Source organism: Heterodontus francisci, chromosome 16 (assembly GCF_036365525.1).
Source record: "Heterodontus francisci isolate sHetFra1 chromosome 16, sHetFra1.hap1, whole genome shotgun sequence".
Taxonomy (NCBI): domain Eukaryota; kingdom Metazoa; phylum Chordata; class Chondrichthyes; order Heterodontiformes; family Heterodontidae; genus Heterodontus; species Heterodontus francisci.
This window is the reverse complement of record NC_090386.1, coordinates 87901803-87920023: the sequence shown is the minus strand read 5'-3', so window position 1 is coordinate 87920023 and position 18221 is coordinate 87901803. Positions and strand designations below refer to the sequence as shown.

Genomic DNA, 18221 nt, shown 5'->3' with positions numbered 1-18221 from the left:
TATTTGGCCTTTATAGCCACTCCAGGCGCTGCTCCACACACCACTGACCACCTCCAGGCGCTTACCCATTGTCTCTCGAGACAAGGAGGCCAAAGAGAAGAGTGTATAAAGTTCTGATGAAAGATCACATGCCTGAAATGTTAACTCTGTTTCGCTCTCCACAGATGCTGCCAGACCTGCTGAGTATTTCCAGCAATTACTGTTTAGATTTCAAATTTCCAGCCTCTGCGGTATTCTTGCTTTTGTATAAAGTACAAGTTATTGTTGTATGTTTTGGTAAACTGCTCTATTTTAACCGGGGACCCATTCACACACTTGGACTACGAAGGGGTTGAGGGGAGGTTTCTAAGTCATGACTTAGCCAACTTTTACCTATCCTCTCTGGATTTTGAAGTGTGATGTGTCTACGAGAAGTCAACGTCCTGGCATGTCTTGGGCAAACAGAAACCCTCTACATCTGTAGATTTCTCAGCAGTTTGGCTTGCAGACTCTTAAACGTGGTGGTGGTGATTTTCTGCACGTGTTAAGCAATATGGTTGGCCAGAGCCAAAAAAAAAGATACTGGCCATTTATGAATATCTTTTACTGAACCTGTTGCAGATTGGAACAACATTCCTCGCCCTGAGTTAAGAATTGTGGAGTCTTCCCTACCGGCAGAGGGGAGCAGTGCCTGGATTAATCTTTTGCCATTGCTTCTCCTTTGTAAGTGCTGGATTTCTGGCAGTTTGCTCTTTCGTGTCTCTCCCATTGCTCTTGTGTGTTAGTCTCCCTGTAGAGCGGCAGATCAGATTTCACATCCGTGATACTATTCAGAGGTTCGGGTGGAGGATCGTTCTGAACACTGCCAGCAACACACGTCTTGTACTCGACATGTAACAAAAATGGCTGAGAGGTAAGAGATCTTTTAATTTTCTTATGTTGCATTATTTAAAAACAAACTTTTAACCTGTTATAACTTTGGGAGTTGGAAAACAACCAGCAAAACTTGGATTGGAAAAATGTATTTCGCTTTAAGGCATGTTTCAGGTGTTTTTTTAAAAAAATAAAAGCAATCTCCCTCTATAGAAACTTAGGGGGATGAGTTTTAATATGTAAACGGCAAACGGAGTCGATGTTGGATTAAGGGTAGATTGTGGGGTGAAGTGTTAAAATGAAGATTGTGCTGAGGTTTTTTTTTCTTTCCTGCAACCTTTTTGATATCTTTTAAAACACTCCCGATGAAACAGTAACAGTGTTTTTTGATATTCTTGTTTGTTTTTGGAATGAATTTGTTCCAAATGTATCCAGTCGGTCCCGGGAGTTGCAATTTTCAGTTTTCTGTTGCACTTTTCTTTTGTTTCAGTATGAGGAACAGGACTCCCCTGTCCGCAACCCCTGGTTTCCTCCGCAATCGGTTGTTTGTTAAACCTCATGCAGTCCTGATCATTTTCAATTAAGATCTCCTCAAAGTCGCAGTCGATCGTTTGCTTTCAAGTAGGATGTTTATCCTTAAAGAAGAGTATTTTATAATTAAGACTAAAAATACTTTTTTTTCTGACTTCTTTCCGCTCTCCTTTGGGGAAAGGGGGAAAATTAGCGTTGATTTTTTTTTTAAATCAGGAGATTGCCTGTAAACCGTCTCCAAACACTGGGAACCGGGTATCTTGTAATCTCATTGTCTGTGATCCCAAACCTGCTCCTTAATCAATGGTCAATTACAACAGCTGTAGTTTGAATGTGTGCGACTCATTGACAAGGTCTGGCCTCTGGAGAAAATAGCTAATGTATTTTTTTTATATAAATAATGCTGCTGAAAACCTTTTGGTCTAATAAAAGTTGTTAAAAGAAATTGATGTTTGGTTATAGAAACTCGTTTGATATGAGTAATTAGTCTAATTCATACAGTACCTAATGATTACCATTATTACTGAAAAAAAAGTTAACCAATATTACATTTGCACAGATCTGCTGTAACCTGCCAACAGTGTTGTGCTGATGATGCAGTGAATGTATTATGTTAGTATGGTGCAGAACAGTAGAGACCAGGGAGGATTCCAGGTTCAGTTCTTAGTCTGTGTTGGATTAGCTGATTTCAACTGGGTTTGTGATTAGCAGTGACAAAATTGAATTCAGTACTCGCAGGGTCAAGAGAATAGGGTCATCCAGTGCTGCTGCTCCTGATTGCTCATGCCAGGAAGAGTGCATGAGAGTGTGTATATGTGGACGGGATTGAGTTTATCTGTGATGCTTCACATGGTTGGATAGCTTGGCACGGCTTACTGTCTATGTTGGCATTGTGAAAGAATGGCTGATTAAGTGAAGTACTGGGGGTAAGGGCGGCAGCGGATACTTGTGGAACCCAGTGTGCCTCAGAACCTGCAGGGAGGGGAAATAAATAGGACTGTGGAGGGGTTAAGGATCTTGCCTGAATCTCAAAAAAATTGTACTTCTACACAAAATAATGTGTACATAGCACATCAGTTCGTACACTGGCTCGAGGTAGGTGAGTTTTTCTTAAATGAACCCATCAGTTTTAACAACAGTTAAGTTTTCTGAGGTTTGATTGTGATGCAAATGGAAGACGTGGGTAATGTGCTGGTGCATTGACTATTGGAAAACACACAGGATGTGAGTCGCTTGCTGTGTAATTCTGTAATCCATTTGATTTGTTGAGAGATTGCAGATCACTTTTCGTTGATTTCCCCAATAGTCGGGAAAATGGGAGGTTTCAGTCCCTTGTAGGATTCCCCTACACTCCCGGTGACTGGAATGTTTTGGATCCCAACGGGAAGCATACAGAGAGCAATGCTTTGTTGAAACTGAGTTCTGAAAGTCGGGATGGAAACGTTACATGGCACTACAGCCCTTAATATAGGAACCCATTCTGGTAGATGGGGGTGAGGGATATTTAAGGAGCAGAAAAAATGCTTTGTGTGATTATAAGAAATATCTCAACGCTCCATCTGCTTATTACCACCACCACCCCCTCCCCTGGGGATACTAATTGTCACTTTAGGGGAAGGGGATGATTTACATCATCACACTCATATATAATTTCAGGGGCCTGAGTGTGTTTGGCAGACGCTGAAAGAAAGGACAGTCATTTCTCTGTGTATGTGTGTTGGACATGAGCAAGTCTCATCTTGACTGGCATTTTAAGTTGAAATGTGAGTAGAGAAGCCACTTTTATCTTCCTGTTGTTTTTTTGTCGGTATTTGTGAACTCAACTGGCGGAATCAGTCTTGATTCTTAAATTGCTGCTAACCATTCATTGGAACTTTTTTTTATGGCCCCATTTTCGCGCCCCCCCAAGCAAGGGCCTGGCGCTACATTGGGGCTGGTGTTTCATTTCATTTGTGTAGCAACCTTAATCTGGCATACATAATTATTCATTTTAGTGAAGGAAAACTAGTTCCATTGTAGCTATCAATCTCAAAATAGAATCTTACAGCACTGAAGGAGGCCATTCGGTCCATTGTGCTTGTGGCGTGCTGAATGGTTCTTCAGTGCTGTAGCTGACAATGCCTTATTTATACTAGCCGGCTGCTAAACAAATGATGGAGGAAGATCTCCGCTTTGCCACTTCCCTGAATATGGAGTGCTGCATTGGTACATTTTAAATATACTGACAGCGTAGGCAGCAGCAGTTTTGAAAGGGATACGCTGATGTGATATCACACCAGCTTCCGCAATGTTTTATCAATTAAATTATCCTCTTTCCGTCTGGGGTGTGAGGGTCTTGAGCTACTGTACTCTGGAGCCGCGATAGATGACATGAGGGAACAGTTTCTTTTGGCAGTAAGTTGTTGTGATCTGGAATGTGCTGCCTGAAAGTGGGGTGGAAGCAGATTCAGCAGTAACTTTCAAAAGAGAAATTGGATAAATACTCGAAGGGAAAAAATAACTTGTGGAGATCTGAGCAAAGAGCAGGAGGGAGTGGGACTATCTGATGGTGCTTTCAAAGAGGTGATAAAAGCACAATGGGCCAAATGGCCTCTGCCTATGCTGTATTATTCCATGATTTTCTGTCACTTTTGGGTCAGGACCCAAATCCAGAGCTATGATCTCAGTGGTGTTGCTGTGAGCCACTTTGCGATGGTGCAAAAGTGTCGATCCACTGTGACTCAGTGGATACCCCTCTCTCCTCTTGAGACAGTGGATTGTGGGTTCAAGTCTCACTCCAAAGACTTGAGCTCAAAATCTAGGCTGACACTCCAGTGCGGTACTGAGGGAAGTGCCGTCTTTTGACAAAACATTAAACTGAGGCCCCGTCTCCCTCTCGAGTGTATTGCAAAAGATCCCGTGACACTATTTTGAGTAACAGCAGGCGAGTTCTGCCCTGTGTCCTGGCCAATATTTGTCCCTTCATCAACATCACTAAAACAAATTATTTGTGAGCCTTTGCTTTGTACAGAATTGCTGCATTTACTACAACAGTGATTACACTTCAAAAGTACCAAATGGGCTGTAAATTGCTTTGGGACATCCCGAGGTTGTGAAAGGCGTTATATAAATGCAAATTCTTAGTTTCTCCTGTAGACGAATGGGGACAAGCATTGAGTTTGAATTTCAGATTAGTCTGCTGATAATTTTAAATTAAATTAAATCTGCTGCCTTATCCAGAATCTTGAACTGCAGAACAATTCGTTTTTCCTGTGATTTGAACTAAACAAACATGAATGTTTAAAAAAAAAAGTGCCCGTAGAGACCAGTGAGGTCTTGGTCTGGGCTGTGAGCTGGTTGTTGCAGCCTACTGGAGCAAAAGTAATAAAACTGGATTCCTGCTTTTTAAAATCATATGCATTTTACAACACAGAAGGAAGTTATTAAGCCTGTTGTGTCAATGCTGCCTCTGCAAAAGCTGTCATCTTAGTCCCATTCCCCATCTCATTTTGATATTTTTTCTTATTCCATTTCCACTTCTCTTTTAAAATCTGTTATAGATTCAGCTTCCATGACAGGCATTCTATGTCCTAATAACCCCTCACCCAATGTTAATGGAAACTGTTCTCCTAACATTCGCCTTTGTTCTTTGGGGATCTTAAATTTAACCCCTCAAGTTACTGACTCTCCAAAAGGTATTTTCTGTATTTACCACATCAACATTTTTCTATTATTCTGAAAATACCTGTGTCATATCTCTCTCTAACCTTCCCTGTTCAGGTGGAAAAGGACCCAGTCTCCCTAGTGTTTCATAACTAAATGTTTCATGTCTGGTATCACCTTTAGTGAATCTCTTCTGTACCCTCTCCCTGGCCTTGACTCCCAGAATTGGGCACAATATTCTTAACTGTGAGCTAACCAATGAAAATAGAGAAACTTGCATTCAGATCGTGCTTTTCAAGACTTTCCAAAATATTTCACAGTTCACAAATTATTTTTGCAGTACAGTTGCTGTTGCTAACTTGGCAGCCAATTTGTGCACAGTAAAGGTCTTAAACACAGGAAATCAAATTCATGACCAGATGGCATTTTCTTGACCATGGCACTGGGAGATCTCCCCTGTTCTTTGAGTAGCACGATGAGATCTTTTGCATTAGCCTGACCGTGCAGCTGCGACCTTGGTTTGATGTCTCATCTGAAAGAAGGCAACTCCAATGATGTAGAAGTCTCTCAGCACATTGTCGTCTTGCCCCTATTTATAGTGAGCGACTCTTGCTGGAATCGGTGAGAACAGGATTTGATTCAGCTTTGAATCCTGGCTACCCAGCACACCCTCAGATACCTGTCCAATACTCACGGTTCAAGCACACACATGTGAAGGAAAGTTGTTTGGCTGTGGTACCAATAGACTGCTGTTGCCCAAGAAACCATCATGTAAGGCATGAGTGCCTTTATTAAGGATCCTCATAGTGAGATTTATTTGGGCAAAATAAAATCAATGCATTGACTTTAGTTATATGGTTGATATAACAAGCATTCAGTTTGGAAGTAAAATAACATCTGCTTAGCAATATGAAATAACTTCCAGTTTTCTACCCATTTGTCTGCGCATTTCCTAAAAGTAGGGTGAACTTGCCCCAGTAAAATTTAAAGTACTTTTGTATTCCAATTGCACAGCTGACAACAGACGCATTTTTCTCCCTTGTACTAATTTAAGCAAAATGGCAATCTTCCACGTGTATTGGGATCTGCTGTCTGACTCAAAAAATGTTCTCCTAGTAAATGTCCAGTCCGGAGGGAGTGCTGCACTGTTGGAGCTGCCGTCTTTTGCATAAGACTTTTAAAAACCAAAGACCGTCTGCCCTCTTGAGTGGACGTAAAAGATCCCATGGCACTACTTCGTGTGCCCGGTCAGTATTTATCCCTCAACAAAACAGATCATTCGGTCATTATCACATTGCTGTTTGTGGGAGCTTGCTGTGTGCAAATTGGCAGCCGGTTTTTCTACATTACAACAGTGACTATACCTCAAAAGTAAATTTCATTGGCTGCAAAATACTTTGGGGTGTTCTGAAAAGTGCTATGTAAATACCATTCTTTCTTTCTTGCCACGTGAAAACGGAGGAGTGCGCAAAACCAATAATGGTGCAGTCCTGCAAACAGTCCCGCTTTGTAAATGTAGAAGGCAGTGGAAGAAAAAAAGATTTTGTGAATAAAATTGTCCTATAGGTTATGAACTTCTCAAATCAAAACCAGAAACTAAATATAGAATAATGGATACCTGCAAGTGAGCTAAAATGTGTTGCCAAATGGAGGGTTTCAGGTGACAGCTTTATATAGTAAGAGGGTAGATCACGCAATTCACAAATGCCATCTGAACTCTAAGCTAAAGTTACAGCCTGTAGATGTTCTTGTTAAAGTGCATGTGAACATTTGTACTTTCATCCAAAGTTGGCCCCTTTTTCTCCGAGGGTTTTTGAGGTTAACGTAGAGTCTACTGGTGCTTATGAAAGACTGATTCTGTGCTTTTTAAAAGTTATTTGTTTGGTATGTGGGTGTCAATATTGCCCAACCTAGGTGCTCTTGAGAAGGTGGTAACTGTCTGCCTTTTTGAGCTGCTGCAGTCCATCACCAGGGAAGCAGTACTGACCAAACTGATGGAGCTGTGGGCTGACCCGGGTCCTGATTGGCTTCATCCTAGGGTCTTAAAAGAGGTGGCTAATGAGGTAGTAGATGCGTTGGTGCTAATTTTTCAAAACTTGCTAGATTCTGGAAAAATTCCATCAGACTGGAAAATAAATATAACCCCTCTATTTAAGAATTGGGGGGAGGCAGAAAACAGTTAACTATAGGCCAGTTAGCTTGACGTCTGTCATGGGGAAGGTGTTAGAATCGATCGTTCAGGAGGCTAGGGCACTTAGAAAAACTCAAGATGATCGGGAATAGTCAGCATGGCTTTGTGAAAGGGCGATCGTGTTTAACCAATTTATTGGAGTTCTTTGAAGCAGTGACATGCGCTGTGGATGAAGGGGAGCCTGTTGACCTACTGTACTTGGATTTACAGAAGGCATTGACAAGGTGCCACATAAAAGGTTATTGTGCAAAATAGGAGCTCATGGTGTAGGGGGTAAATTTGCACAAAGATAGGTAGGAAAGTATGTTGTGAAGAGGCGTAAGGAGGTTGCAGAGTGAGTGGGCAAAAATCTGACAGATGGAGTATAATGTGGGAAAATGTGAAGTTGTTCACTTTGGCAGGAAGAATAAAAAAGCAGAGTATTACTTAAACGGAGAACAGCTGCAGAACTCTGAGGTGCAGAGCCATCCAGGTGTTCTAGTGCATGATGCAAGTACAGCATGTAATAAAGAAGGCTAATGGAATGCTATCCTTTATTACGAGAGGAATTGAAAATAAAAGTAAGGATGTTATTCTTCAGTTATACAGGGTGTTGGTGAGACCACTTCTGGATAACTGTGTGCAGTTTTGCTCTCGTTTAAGGATGGATGTAAATGCGTTGGAGGCAATTCAGAGGAGGTTTATTAGATTGATACCTGGAATGAGCGAGTTGTCTTATGAGGAAAGGTTGGACAGACTGGGCTTGTTTTCACTGGAGTTTAGATGAGTGAGGGGAGACTTGATTGAAGTTTATAAGATCCTGAACAGTCTTGACATGGTGGATGTGGAAAGGATGTTTCCTCTTGTGGGCAAGTCCAGAACTAGGGGGCACTGTTTTAAAATTAGGGGTCACCCTTTTCGAATAGCGATGAGGAGAAATGTGTTTTCTCAGAGGGTTGTGCGACTTGGAACTCTCTGCCTCAGAAGGTGGTGGAGGCAGGATCATTGAATATTTTTAAGGCGGGGGTTGATGGATTCTTGTTAGGCAAGGGAATCAAATGTTATTGGTGGTAGATGGGAGTGTGGAATTCGAGACACAAACCGATCAGCCATGACCTTATTGAATGGCAGCAGAGCAGGCTAGAGGGGCCGAATGGCCTACTTCTGCTCCTAATTCGTATGTTGTGGTGATGGTGCTCCCACAGTGCTGTTAGGTAGGGTGTTCGAGGATTTTGACCGAGCAACGATGATGGGACAGTAATATTTATTCAAGTTGGGAGGGGAATTTGGGGATGATGTCCTTTTAGGTGGTGAAGGTCTTGCTTTTGGGAGGTGCTGCCAAAGCAGCTTTGGCGAGTTGTTGCAGTGCATCTTGTGGATGGTACACACTGCAGTCACAGTGTGCTGGTGGTGGAGGGCATTGATGTTTGAACTGGTGGATGGGGTGCCTACTAAGAGTGCTGCTTTGTCCTGGATGGTAGTGTGGGGAGCTGGTTTGGCTTTCCCTGGTTGGAGACAGTCATGCCCGCCACTTGTGTAGCATGAATATTACTTATCACTTAGCCCACGCCTGGATGCTGCTTGTGGGTATGAACTGCTTCATTATTTAGGGAATTGCCATTGGCCCTGAACACTCTGCAACTATCAGAGACCAACGTCCACTTCTGACCTTTTGATGGAGGGAAGGCCATAGATGAAGGTAAAATGGACCTGAGGAAATCCTGGGGCTGAAATGATTTGCTTCCAACAACCATCTTTCTTTGTGCCAGCTATGACTCTAGCCAGTGGAAAGTTTGCGCCCTGATCCCTATTTTCCAGATTTACTAGGGCTCCTTGGTGTCAGCCTTGGTCAAGCTGTGCCTTGATGTCAAGGGCAGTCACTTTTACCTTGCCTCTGGAATTCAGCTCTTTTGTCCATGTTTCGCTGTAATGAGATCTCTGGAGCCAACTATTAGTCCTGGCTGTAGCCAAACGGAGCATCAGTGAACAGGTTATTGGTGAGTAAGTGCTGCTTAATGGAATTGTTGATGAGTCTTTTCTTCACTTTGAATTGGATTCGGCAGATTGGCTGGGTTGGATTTGTCCTGCTTTTTGCGGACAAGACCATAACTTGGGCAGTTTTCCACGTTCTTGGGTGGATGCTAGTGTTTTGCTGTACCGGAGCAGCTTAGCTAAGGGTATGGCTAGTTCCGGAACATAGGCCTTCAACACTACAGACAGGGTATTGTTGGGGCCATGGTCTGAGTAGATTCCCTGGATTATCTGTGCCCTGTTGCAGAAGGAATGTGCTTGTATGGAAAACATGTCACCTATGAGAAAGGGGTACGTACTGCAGTGATCATCCCATCACTTGAAGTTGAAGGGTCAGAAGCCAACAGAACAGGCATGGTAGCCACTTTTCTCCTGGAATCCAAACTGCCAGTAGAATGGTGTCTGAGATACTACAGAGCAGTTAATATGCTGCAACCTCAGTTTGGCATTCAAATGTCTTTTCTGAATTGCTGAGCTACCTGTCATTTTAAACTATTAAATTTGGTTCCTTTTACACTGGTGGCAGGATCCCAAATCTAGTTTTTGTTGGTCTGTGATTCTGGGCACCAGGATAAAGGGAGCCACATTTGGTTAGTCAGAATGTTGGGAGCTGGTTTACAGTTGTCAATCTTCCTTAATCTGTCACTGATAAACAGAAGGATAAAAGCGACTTATGGACTGCCTGGAGGCATGTTGCTGGGAGCCATGTATGTTATTAACGGTGTTTGAATGGAACGGTGTAATTGTGTGACTACAAATAAAGCTTAAAACACAATGTTAGTTCAGAAGATAAATATTCTGGGTTTCCCTCTTGTCTCTTGATTGGAATATGGCTTTATGGATATTGGCAACTTTCCTGCATGAGCTTGTGGGAGCCCAGATGGTGACTGGTGGACTGTTTGGTTATGCACGGCATCACAGCGAATCACAACCTGTCTTTGTCCAATAACCACACGTGTATTCTGATGGCAGGACTATATCTCCAACACAGAAGTCCTTGAAGCGGCCAGCACCCCCAGCTTATACACACTACTGAGTCAGCGGCGCTTGAGATGGCTTGGCCATGTGAGCCGCATGGAAGATGGCAGGATCCCCAAAGACACATTGTACAGCGAGCTCGCCACTGGTATCAGACCCACCGGCCGTCCATGTCTCCGCTATAAAGACGTCTGCAAACGCGACATGAAATCGTGTGACATTGATCACAAGTCGTGGGAGTCAGTTGCCTGCATTCGCCAGAGCTGGCGGGCAGCCATAAAGACAGGGCTAAATTGTGGCGAGTCGAAGAGACTTAGTAGTTGGCAGGAAAAAAGACAGAGGCGCAAGAGGAGAGCCAACTGTGCAACAGCCCCGACAAACAAATTTCTCTGCAGCACCTGTGGAAGAGCCTGTCACTCCAGAATTGGCCTTTATAGCCACTCCAGGCGCTGCTTCACAAACCACTGACCACCTCCAGGCGCTTACCCATTGTCTCTCGAGATAAGGAGGCCCAAAAGAAAGAAAAGAAGAATTCTGATGTGAAACTACAATAACCTTTAACTCACTTTTCTTCCTCCTCCTTCCAGTCATTTGCTTCAGCTGCTTCCCTGAATAAGATGAGCTACTAGTACAAATGAGGAACTGAGTCTGGGTCCCTAGTTTGGCCTTTACCCAGACCATCAGGAAGCCTATTAGTTTCTACTTCATATTTTAGCAATTGGTTTCCAGCATATTCCCATGCATGTGAATGTGAACAACTGTGAAGATTGTTTCTTTTTAATAAATTATCAGGTTATAAATTATCAAGGTTATGGAATTGAGTGTGAATAACTCCTTTGACTGCTGCATGTCTTGCACACAATGCAGTGCATTCATTTAATTGAATACTGAGTTCCTGGTAACAGCAAAGAGTTGTGTCAAAACAGCGCAATGTATCTACCAGGTTTTCTTGGTATCCTTTCAGACACTATTGCTCGCTACTATCCCTGGCTATGTACTGGAGTTCACAGAACATTTTCAAAATGGAGTTGGTTTCTTTGATCTTTTAGGAGATGGGAGTTGAATGCAAGTTTTCTTCATTTGAACAGAAAAGGCATTTGACAAAAGTTGCTCATGGGGCCTCTTACGAGTGAGTGCGGTTGATGGCACAACCAATGGTCTATCATGGAGAGAACTGCAGGGACTTGGTTTGATACTGTGTTGTTGATGTTGACTTTTCCCTTTCGGCAAAGTTCCCTGAAACAAGCCATGTCGCAAAGTTGTAGGTGTTTCCCTATTTGCGATGATACTGTGCCTTTGATATAGCAAAACATCCAGGGCCCTTCACCATGGATGGGATTAGTTAGGGTGAGGAGGGAATGATACATCAGGCAAGAGGAGATCAGACCAAAGGCATAGTCAGAGGTAGGTTTTGAGGCCTTTTTGAAGGTGAGGAGGAATAGAGCCAGTTGAGAGAGTTCAGGAAGAGAAGGCTAAAGTTTCTGCCACCAATTGTGGAAGGGGAGAGGCTGCACAGTAGAACAGTCTGTGGAATACAAGGATGTGAGTTGGCATACGCAGTACTGGAGGAGCAGACTGCAGTAGATCATGTAGGGGTTTGTAAATGAGGAGCAGGCTTTTGAAATCAGTATATTGGGGATTGGAGAATCGCTGGAGGTTGATGCAAGAGAGGAGGGATACGTAAACGGAACACTGGGATAGGGGGTAAGCAGCAGAGTTTTGGAGGAGGTAGAATTTTTGTAGGGTGATGTTGGACCATTGGAACCTGGAGGTGATGAAGATTTAGCTGAAATAGTAGGCTTAAGAACATCAAGAGGAAGCCGTGCGGTCCCTGAAGCCTATTCCATCATTCAGTAAGATCATGGCTGATCTTCTACCTCAATTCCAGTTTCCTGCCCAGTCTCCAGATCCCTTGATTCTCTTAGTGTCCAAGAATCTATCGATCTCTGTCTTGAATATACTCAACGACTGAGCATCCCCGGCCTTCTGGAGTAGAGAAGGATTCACAACCCTGAGTGCAGAAATTTCTCCTCGTCTCAGTGCTCAATGGCTGATGCCTGATCTTGAGATTATGTCCCCTTGTTCTAGGCTCTGTTGCCAAGGCAAACCGCTCTTAGCAGCTACCCTGTTGAGTCCTCCAAGAATTTTAAGCGTTTCAATGAGATCACCTCAATTTTTCTAAACTCCAGTGCCCATTCTACTCATTTGTCTCCTCGGGGCACTCCTTTCATCCCCGGGTCAGACAAGGTACTGAGGTTGTGCGTTGTTGGATTCAATCGAAGAGAGTAGTTGAGGAACAGATGGCATATGGGGCTGAGGTCATGAGCTTTTGGTGGGATATGAAAAGGATGACTTGGGTCTTGGCTAATGTTACTTTGGAGAAAGCACTGTCTCATCTATAGCTTGATGTTAGACATTCATGGCGGAACTGGGTATATGTGTGATTATGAGATATATAAACTCAAGTCATACTGTTCACATCCCATCAAAAGCTCCCTACGTTCCACTTCCTTCCCAACTGCTCTCTTTGATTGAACCCAATAATGTACAACCTCGGTAACTTGTGTGACCCTGGAATGAGAGGGTTGTCCAATGAGAGAGGGAGTAGAATGGGCCTCTATTTTCTAGAGTTTAGATGTGATCTCATTAAAATGTATAAAATTCTTTGAGGGTTTGGCAAGATAGTCATTGTCTCTGGATCAAGTATATATAATAATTTGCTACTGATAAATGCACCTTGTATTTTGAGTAAGTTTCTATGGTTTAAAGTTTAGGTGCCTGATAGTTTATTTCTATTGGACTCTTGTGCAGTTTATGCAATTCCTTTCTTTAAGAGGGAGAAGGAAATCTTTTTTAAGCAGCAAGTAGAATGTACTGCCTGATCGGACGATGGAAACAGATTTAGTAGTATCTTTCAAAATGGAGTTGGATAATCACCTTGAAGGAGAAAAACTTGCAAGGGTGTGCGAGGTGGGGCTAACTGGATTGTTCTTGGAAGGAGCTGGTGCAGACTTGATGGGCAGAATGGCCACCTTCTGTGCTATACTATTCTATGATTGTTAAGAAATCCCCTCCCATTTCTGCTGAGGTATTATTGTTGCAAAAATGTTATACTTAAACTTTCCAAAAGAGGCCAAATATAGAATCAATGACACCACTGTATTGTGACAAACTTGCATTTATGTAGCTCCTGAGCTGTAGTAGAGCAATTATGGAACATAACTGAAGCCACCATCAAAAAAGTGGGCTTCTTGGGAAACTTCTGAAGTAATGGAGCTAGATGGAAGAATTTAGAGAGAGAAAGTCTGCCTCATATCTAGGACCCTGACAGCTGAAGACTTACTTAGCCAGTGCTCCGAAGCAGATGTGCTCCAGGGACATCCATCCTTTTGCTACAACCAGTTGTATCTGCTGGAGACCAGTCTACATGAAAGAAACCGAATGGAGCTCTGCTGATGGGTTAATGGGGAGTGGTGTTGGCTCCTGTTTCGCCCATTACCCAACAATACTGCTTGACGATAAAAATTCCTACTTCCTGCTGTTCTGGAGAGGAGGAAAAAAATGCATTCATTAAGTCCTGTGACTATTGGCTTGTAAGATTGCTGATGAGGATAACTGTAGTGTCTTTGATTCCTCCTTCTCTTTGACCCTCCCCAAAGTTTGCATTCTGAGAATCAAACTTTAGCCATTTTACATGGAAAGAATGTGTTTGGCAGCAGATGTTTGCCATCAATGCCACTCCTTTAATATAAAAGATTTGATCACTGGAGATGAGACTGCATTGCAGATGTGTGTGTGTGTCCTGTGAACTGCTATGACAATCGAATGTGTGGAACTGGACTGCTTTCCGTGGCAGCGACGAGATTGCAAATCGTCAGTCTCCGGTGAGCCATGAAATGGCAGCAGGAACGATGATACATAGCAGAAGAGGGGTGCTTGGAGGTCAGGTCTTCCTGATGCTGCTTTCCCCCCTACACCACACTCGCGAAACCACATACAAGAAGTTAGATGTGCCTTAAACTGATTTTGAAAGACTGTTGCAAACCTTCCTCTTCCGTCCATCTCTTGTCTCTTTCCCCCCCCCCCCCCAGTTTACCAAACGGAATGCCTCAGCTTGTCCGATTGAAACATGGCTTGGTTACAATAGCTTCTGTCAAACAGTGAAATTCAAGGGCAGCTGTAGTGAGAGATCCAAAATAATCTTTGTTACTGGCCTAGGACCACACTGCTTAGGGCTGACATATTCCAAGAAAAGTACTTTTCCTCTCTGCTCTGGAATACTCTAAAGTATTTTCCATGTTTTTACTGCCTGTCTTTGCTATTTTTTTATTCTTCTGTGGGGAAAAGTTGGGGGGGTGGGGTGGGGAGATTGTGGTTATGTTACATTTTGCTTTTTATTTTCTAATTGGTTTATGTTAGCCACATGTTGTTTAAATGTCTAACCATTTTGAACAGATTTGTCCCCCATGACTTCTCCCTGTTGGGGGGGGGGATGTGAGAGAATATTTTTTGCTACTCTATTCGCCCCCTGACCTCCCCTGTTACATTGGAGATCTAGGCTGTGGCTAGAATTTTCCCACCCTCAATCAGCCTCTTGTTCAGTTCTGAACAGAATGGATGGTGTCAGAAAGCTAGTCAACATAGGATTCTACACAGCCCAACCCTGGCTGCAGTTTGTACCATATCTTGTTGAATTTGATAAATGGTCTTGATGGCAATGTGTATGAATCTCATAGTAAATGGATGAAATATCATCATCTAGCTGGTTGAAATGGTAATCGGGTTAAACTGTACAGACTGGGAAGATCTGGTTTGATCCCTGCTGAGTTAGCTGGGTTGGGGATAGGGATGTAGACTTTGACCTCAGTGGCCATGGGTTTGGTGGGGAGGAGATTCGACTAAAATATCCACTTCTGAAAACCATCCAGTGACTACGTCTGAAAAGTGTTCACGTCCAGATGTTGAGCAAGGTCAGGACCAGGGTTGGCTGTGTAGAATCCAATGTCGACTATCTTTCTGATACCGTCCATCTGTTCCGAACTGAAGAACGATAGGCTGATGAGCTTAATAATAGATCAGAAAGGGGGAGAAGGGAGAGAAATGCTGGTAGAGAAGTATTAGTGAAATGATTGCTGTGATGTTTGAGATCATTACCAACCAGCAATCATTCCAAAGGTACTTCCCCTGTCTGTTTTGTTCTTTTATTCTCAATGTGATGATATCAGCCAGCCCATATTTATTGCTCATCCCTAGTTACACCGAGAAGTTGGTGGTGGCACTTTTCCCTGAGACAGTCCTTTTTGGTGATGGTGCTCCTACCATGATAGGGAATTCCAGGATATTACATAGTTGGCTCTATTGGTCTGTGCTAGTGTTTATGCTCCACATGAGACTTCTTCATCTAACCCTGTAAACTTATCTAGCTTTCCTTGTGTACATTTATGCTCTGCCTCAGTTGCTCGCACATGGTAGCAAGTTCCACATTCTGACCACTCTGGGTGCAGGGGTTTTTCTTGAATTTCCTATTGACTATCATTTTTATGACCCCTACAAGTGAAGGCACCTTGTCAATGTCTACCCTATCAAACTCCCATCATCCCAAAGACCTCATCAGGTTTCCTTCTTGGGGGTGATGGTATTGCCTTGATATTGTTGCTCATGTCCTTCTTGGGGGTAGAGATTGTGGGGTGTGGGGAAGAGGTTCCAATTTCTGCTTCTATCAGTATTCTGGTCCGTTTCCTATTTTTCAGATTCAGAGATGGGTATGAACCCAAAATACTGACTGACCTGCTTTGTGTTTCCAGTTTCCCCCCCCCCCCCCCCCCCCACCCCCAATCCTTTTTGTTTCAGATTTCCAAGAGTATTTTTCTTGTGTGCCTTGGCTGCATCCTGGGTTGAACTATTCCCACTGCACCAGCCGCCTTGTGACCTTGCTGATTGCGATGACCATTTGGAGCCCCAAGTTTTGTGCTGTAGCCTTGTGCCTGCTGATCACTGATCAAACCCATTTCATGTAGAACCTTTATAATCAGCTGAGAATGGAGATTTTGTTTTGTCCTAAATATGTGTGCTAAAGCTGAACCTGCACCCTAAATGTGAAAAAGTAGTCTAACCTTTTGTGCTACTTGGACCCCTTTTTGAAAAGAAAAAGTGTTGATATGTTTTCTATGGAAAGGGAAGAGGACTTATTCATAAACGGAGCTACAATGACTATCAGGGGCTTCCAGTGCAAACCACAAGTAAAAAGCTGCCCCTCACCTGATCATTACTGTCCAAAGACATGAGGGGGAGGGAGAGCTTGCAGATAATAATGGTTACTGCTAAATTTGTAGTAGGTTTAAAAAAAAAAGAAAAAAACTTGAATTTAAATTTTATTTTTCACAATCACTGAATGTCTCAAAAGTATTTTATAGCCAATTTAGCACTTTTTAAGTGTTATCACTGTTGTGTATGTAGGAAACATGGCAGCCAATCTGCACACAGCAAGCTCCCACAAACAGCAATGTGATAATGACCAGATCATATGTTTTTGTGATGTTGATTGAGGGATAAATATTGGCGAATCCCTGGCAGTATTTCGAAGCAGAGCAAGAGAGCACTCTCCTGCTCTGCTTCGAAATACTGCCAGGGATTCTTTTGCGTTCACCTGAGAGAGCCAACAGCGCCGTGGTTTAACGTCTCATCCGAAATATGGCACCTTCAACAGTGTAGCACTCCTCAGTACTTAGATTGGAGTGTTAGCCTTGATTTTTGTGCCCAGGCCCTGAAGTGGGACTTGAACCCGGAACCTTGTGACTCTGCAGAGTGCTACCAACTGAGCCATGGCTGAATAGCTGGTAATTGTAATCCTTCTCCCAATACATCAGTTTACCTCACGCCCCACCTCTTTAAGTATACAGGACTGAAGGGAGTCATGGGGAAATGGCTGTGTGTGTCTAAACCGTCTTTTGTAAAGACTGTCTGAGTATTTCATCCTCTATGACTCTTTCCACGGAAACACTTGTAGCTGCTAAATGCAGTCTGTTTTCACTCAGTCACTGGGAGCCTGAGGTGACTGGACCTGAATTTATGGTCGTGACCTGGAACTAACAAATGAGGTAATTGGAAGGAATTGTCCCTTCTTTCAAATCGAAAGGTTGTGGCGTACTGGCAACAAAAAAGATCTTTTATTGGGGTTGTGGGATTGTGTTTCAGCTAATGTGTGTATCATCCCACCGCATTCAAAGTGAACTCTGCAACATTTCATGTGAGCCAATTCTTCTGGGATCTGAGCTTGATTAGCATTGTATCAAATATTGTGTTTCCTAGTACATCAGTAGCACTTGTTGTCCACGATGACACTTGTATCTAAATCGGGAGATCATCCAGCTGAGAGCCTTTTGTGCATTGACTGTAAATTTGCCACCTTTTTTGATTAGTTATGCAATGAATAAAATAAAATCCCCTCTCCCCCCCCCCCCCCCAGTCTTATTTTCTGCCACTTTTTAATTCTCCATTCCTATGACCTGCCACATGGAAGTGGGCAAGTGACCCACTCTCAATGCCAGTGTTAATCATTCGGTTGGCACTATATAAATGCAAGCTTGTCATTATTTTAGCACATCAGTACACCTATTGGCTTTCAAAATATAAGTGGACAGACATTCACATGTGACTTCAAACAAATTGGTGTGCTTTTGCCCAGTGACATAGCGGAGGAGGGGAACTGTAGTGAAAATGGTTACTGGCTAGTTTGCAACTGGTGGCTTATAATTCTCTTCATAACTCTTTGCCTCCTGTAGAATCAAGTTGATTGAATCACTGCACGTTTGTAGAAGCATAAAGAACAAAAGGACTGATGCCTATTCTCTCCTATCTGACGTTATCTTTTTGGGTATAGCTCGATGGGTGGCAACAGGCAGCTGGTACTTCACCCACATGACGGTTGCTATGCATGAGCTTAGACTGTGTCTGACAGCTTTTGTGCTATGCAGAGCCATGCCTGATCCTGTTCTACCCTCAATAGTTGGAGCAGAAG

The 18221-nt window shown here is 43.1% G+C and overlaps 1 protein-coding gene across 2 annotated transcripts in view; it reads left to right on the top strand.

Moving 5' to 3' along the window:
- Window positions 1-751: 751 nt before the first annotated feature.
- The window catches only part of arhgap46b (Rho GTPase activating protein 46b), a 167235-nt gene continuing 149765 nt past the window's right edge, over window positions 752-18221 (top strand). For both annotated transcript variants that reach the window (XM_068048576.1, XM_068048577.1), the window contains exon 1: window positions 752-892. In XM_068048576.1, coding sequence (XP_067904677.1) covers window positions 882-892 — 11 coding nt within the window. In that variant the 5' untranslated portion in view covers window positions 752-881. The remainder of the gene's footprint in view (window positions 893-18221) is intronic.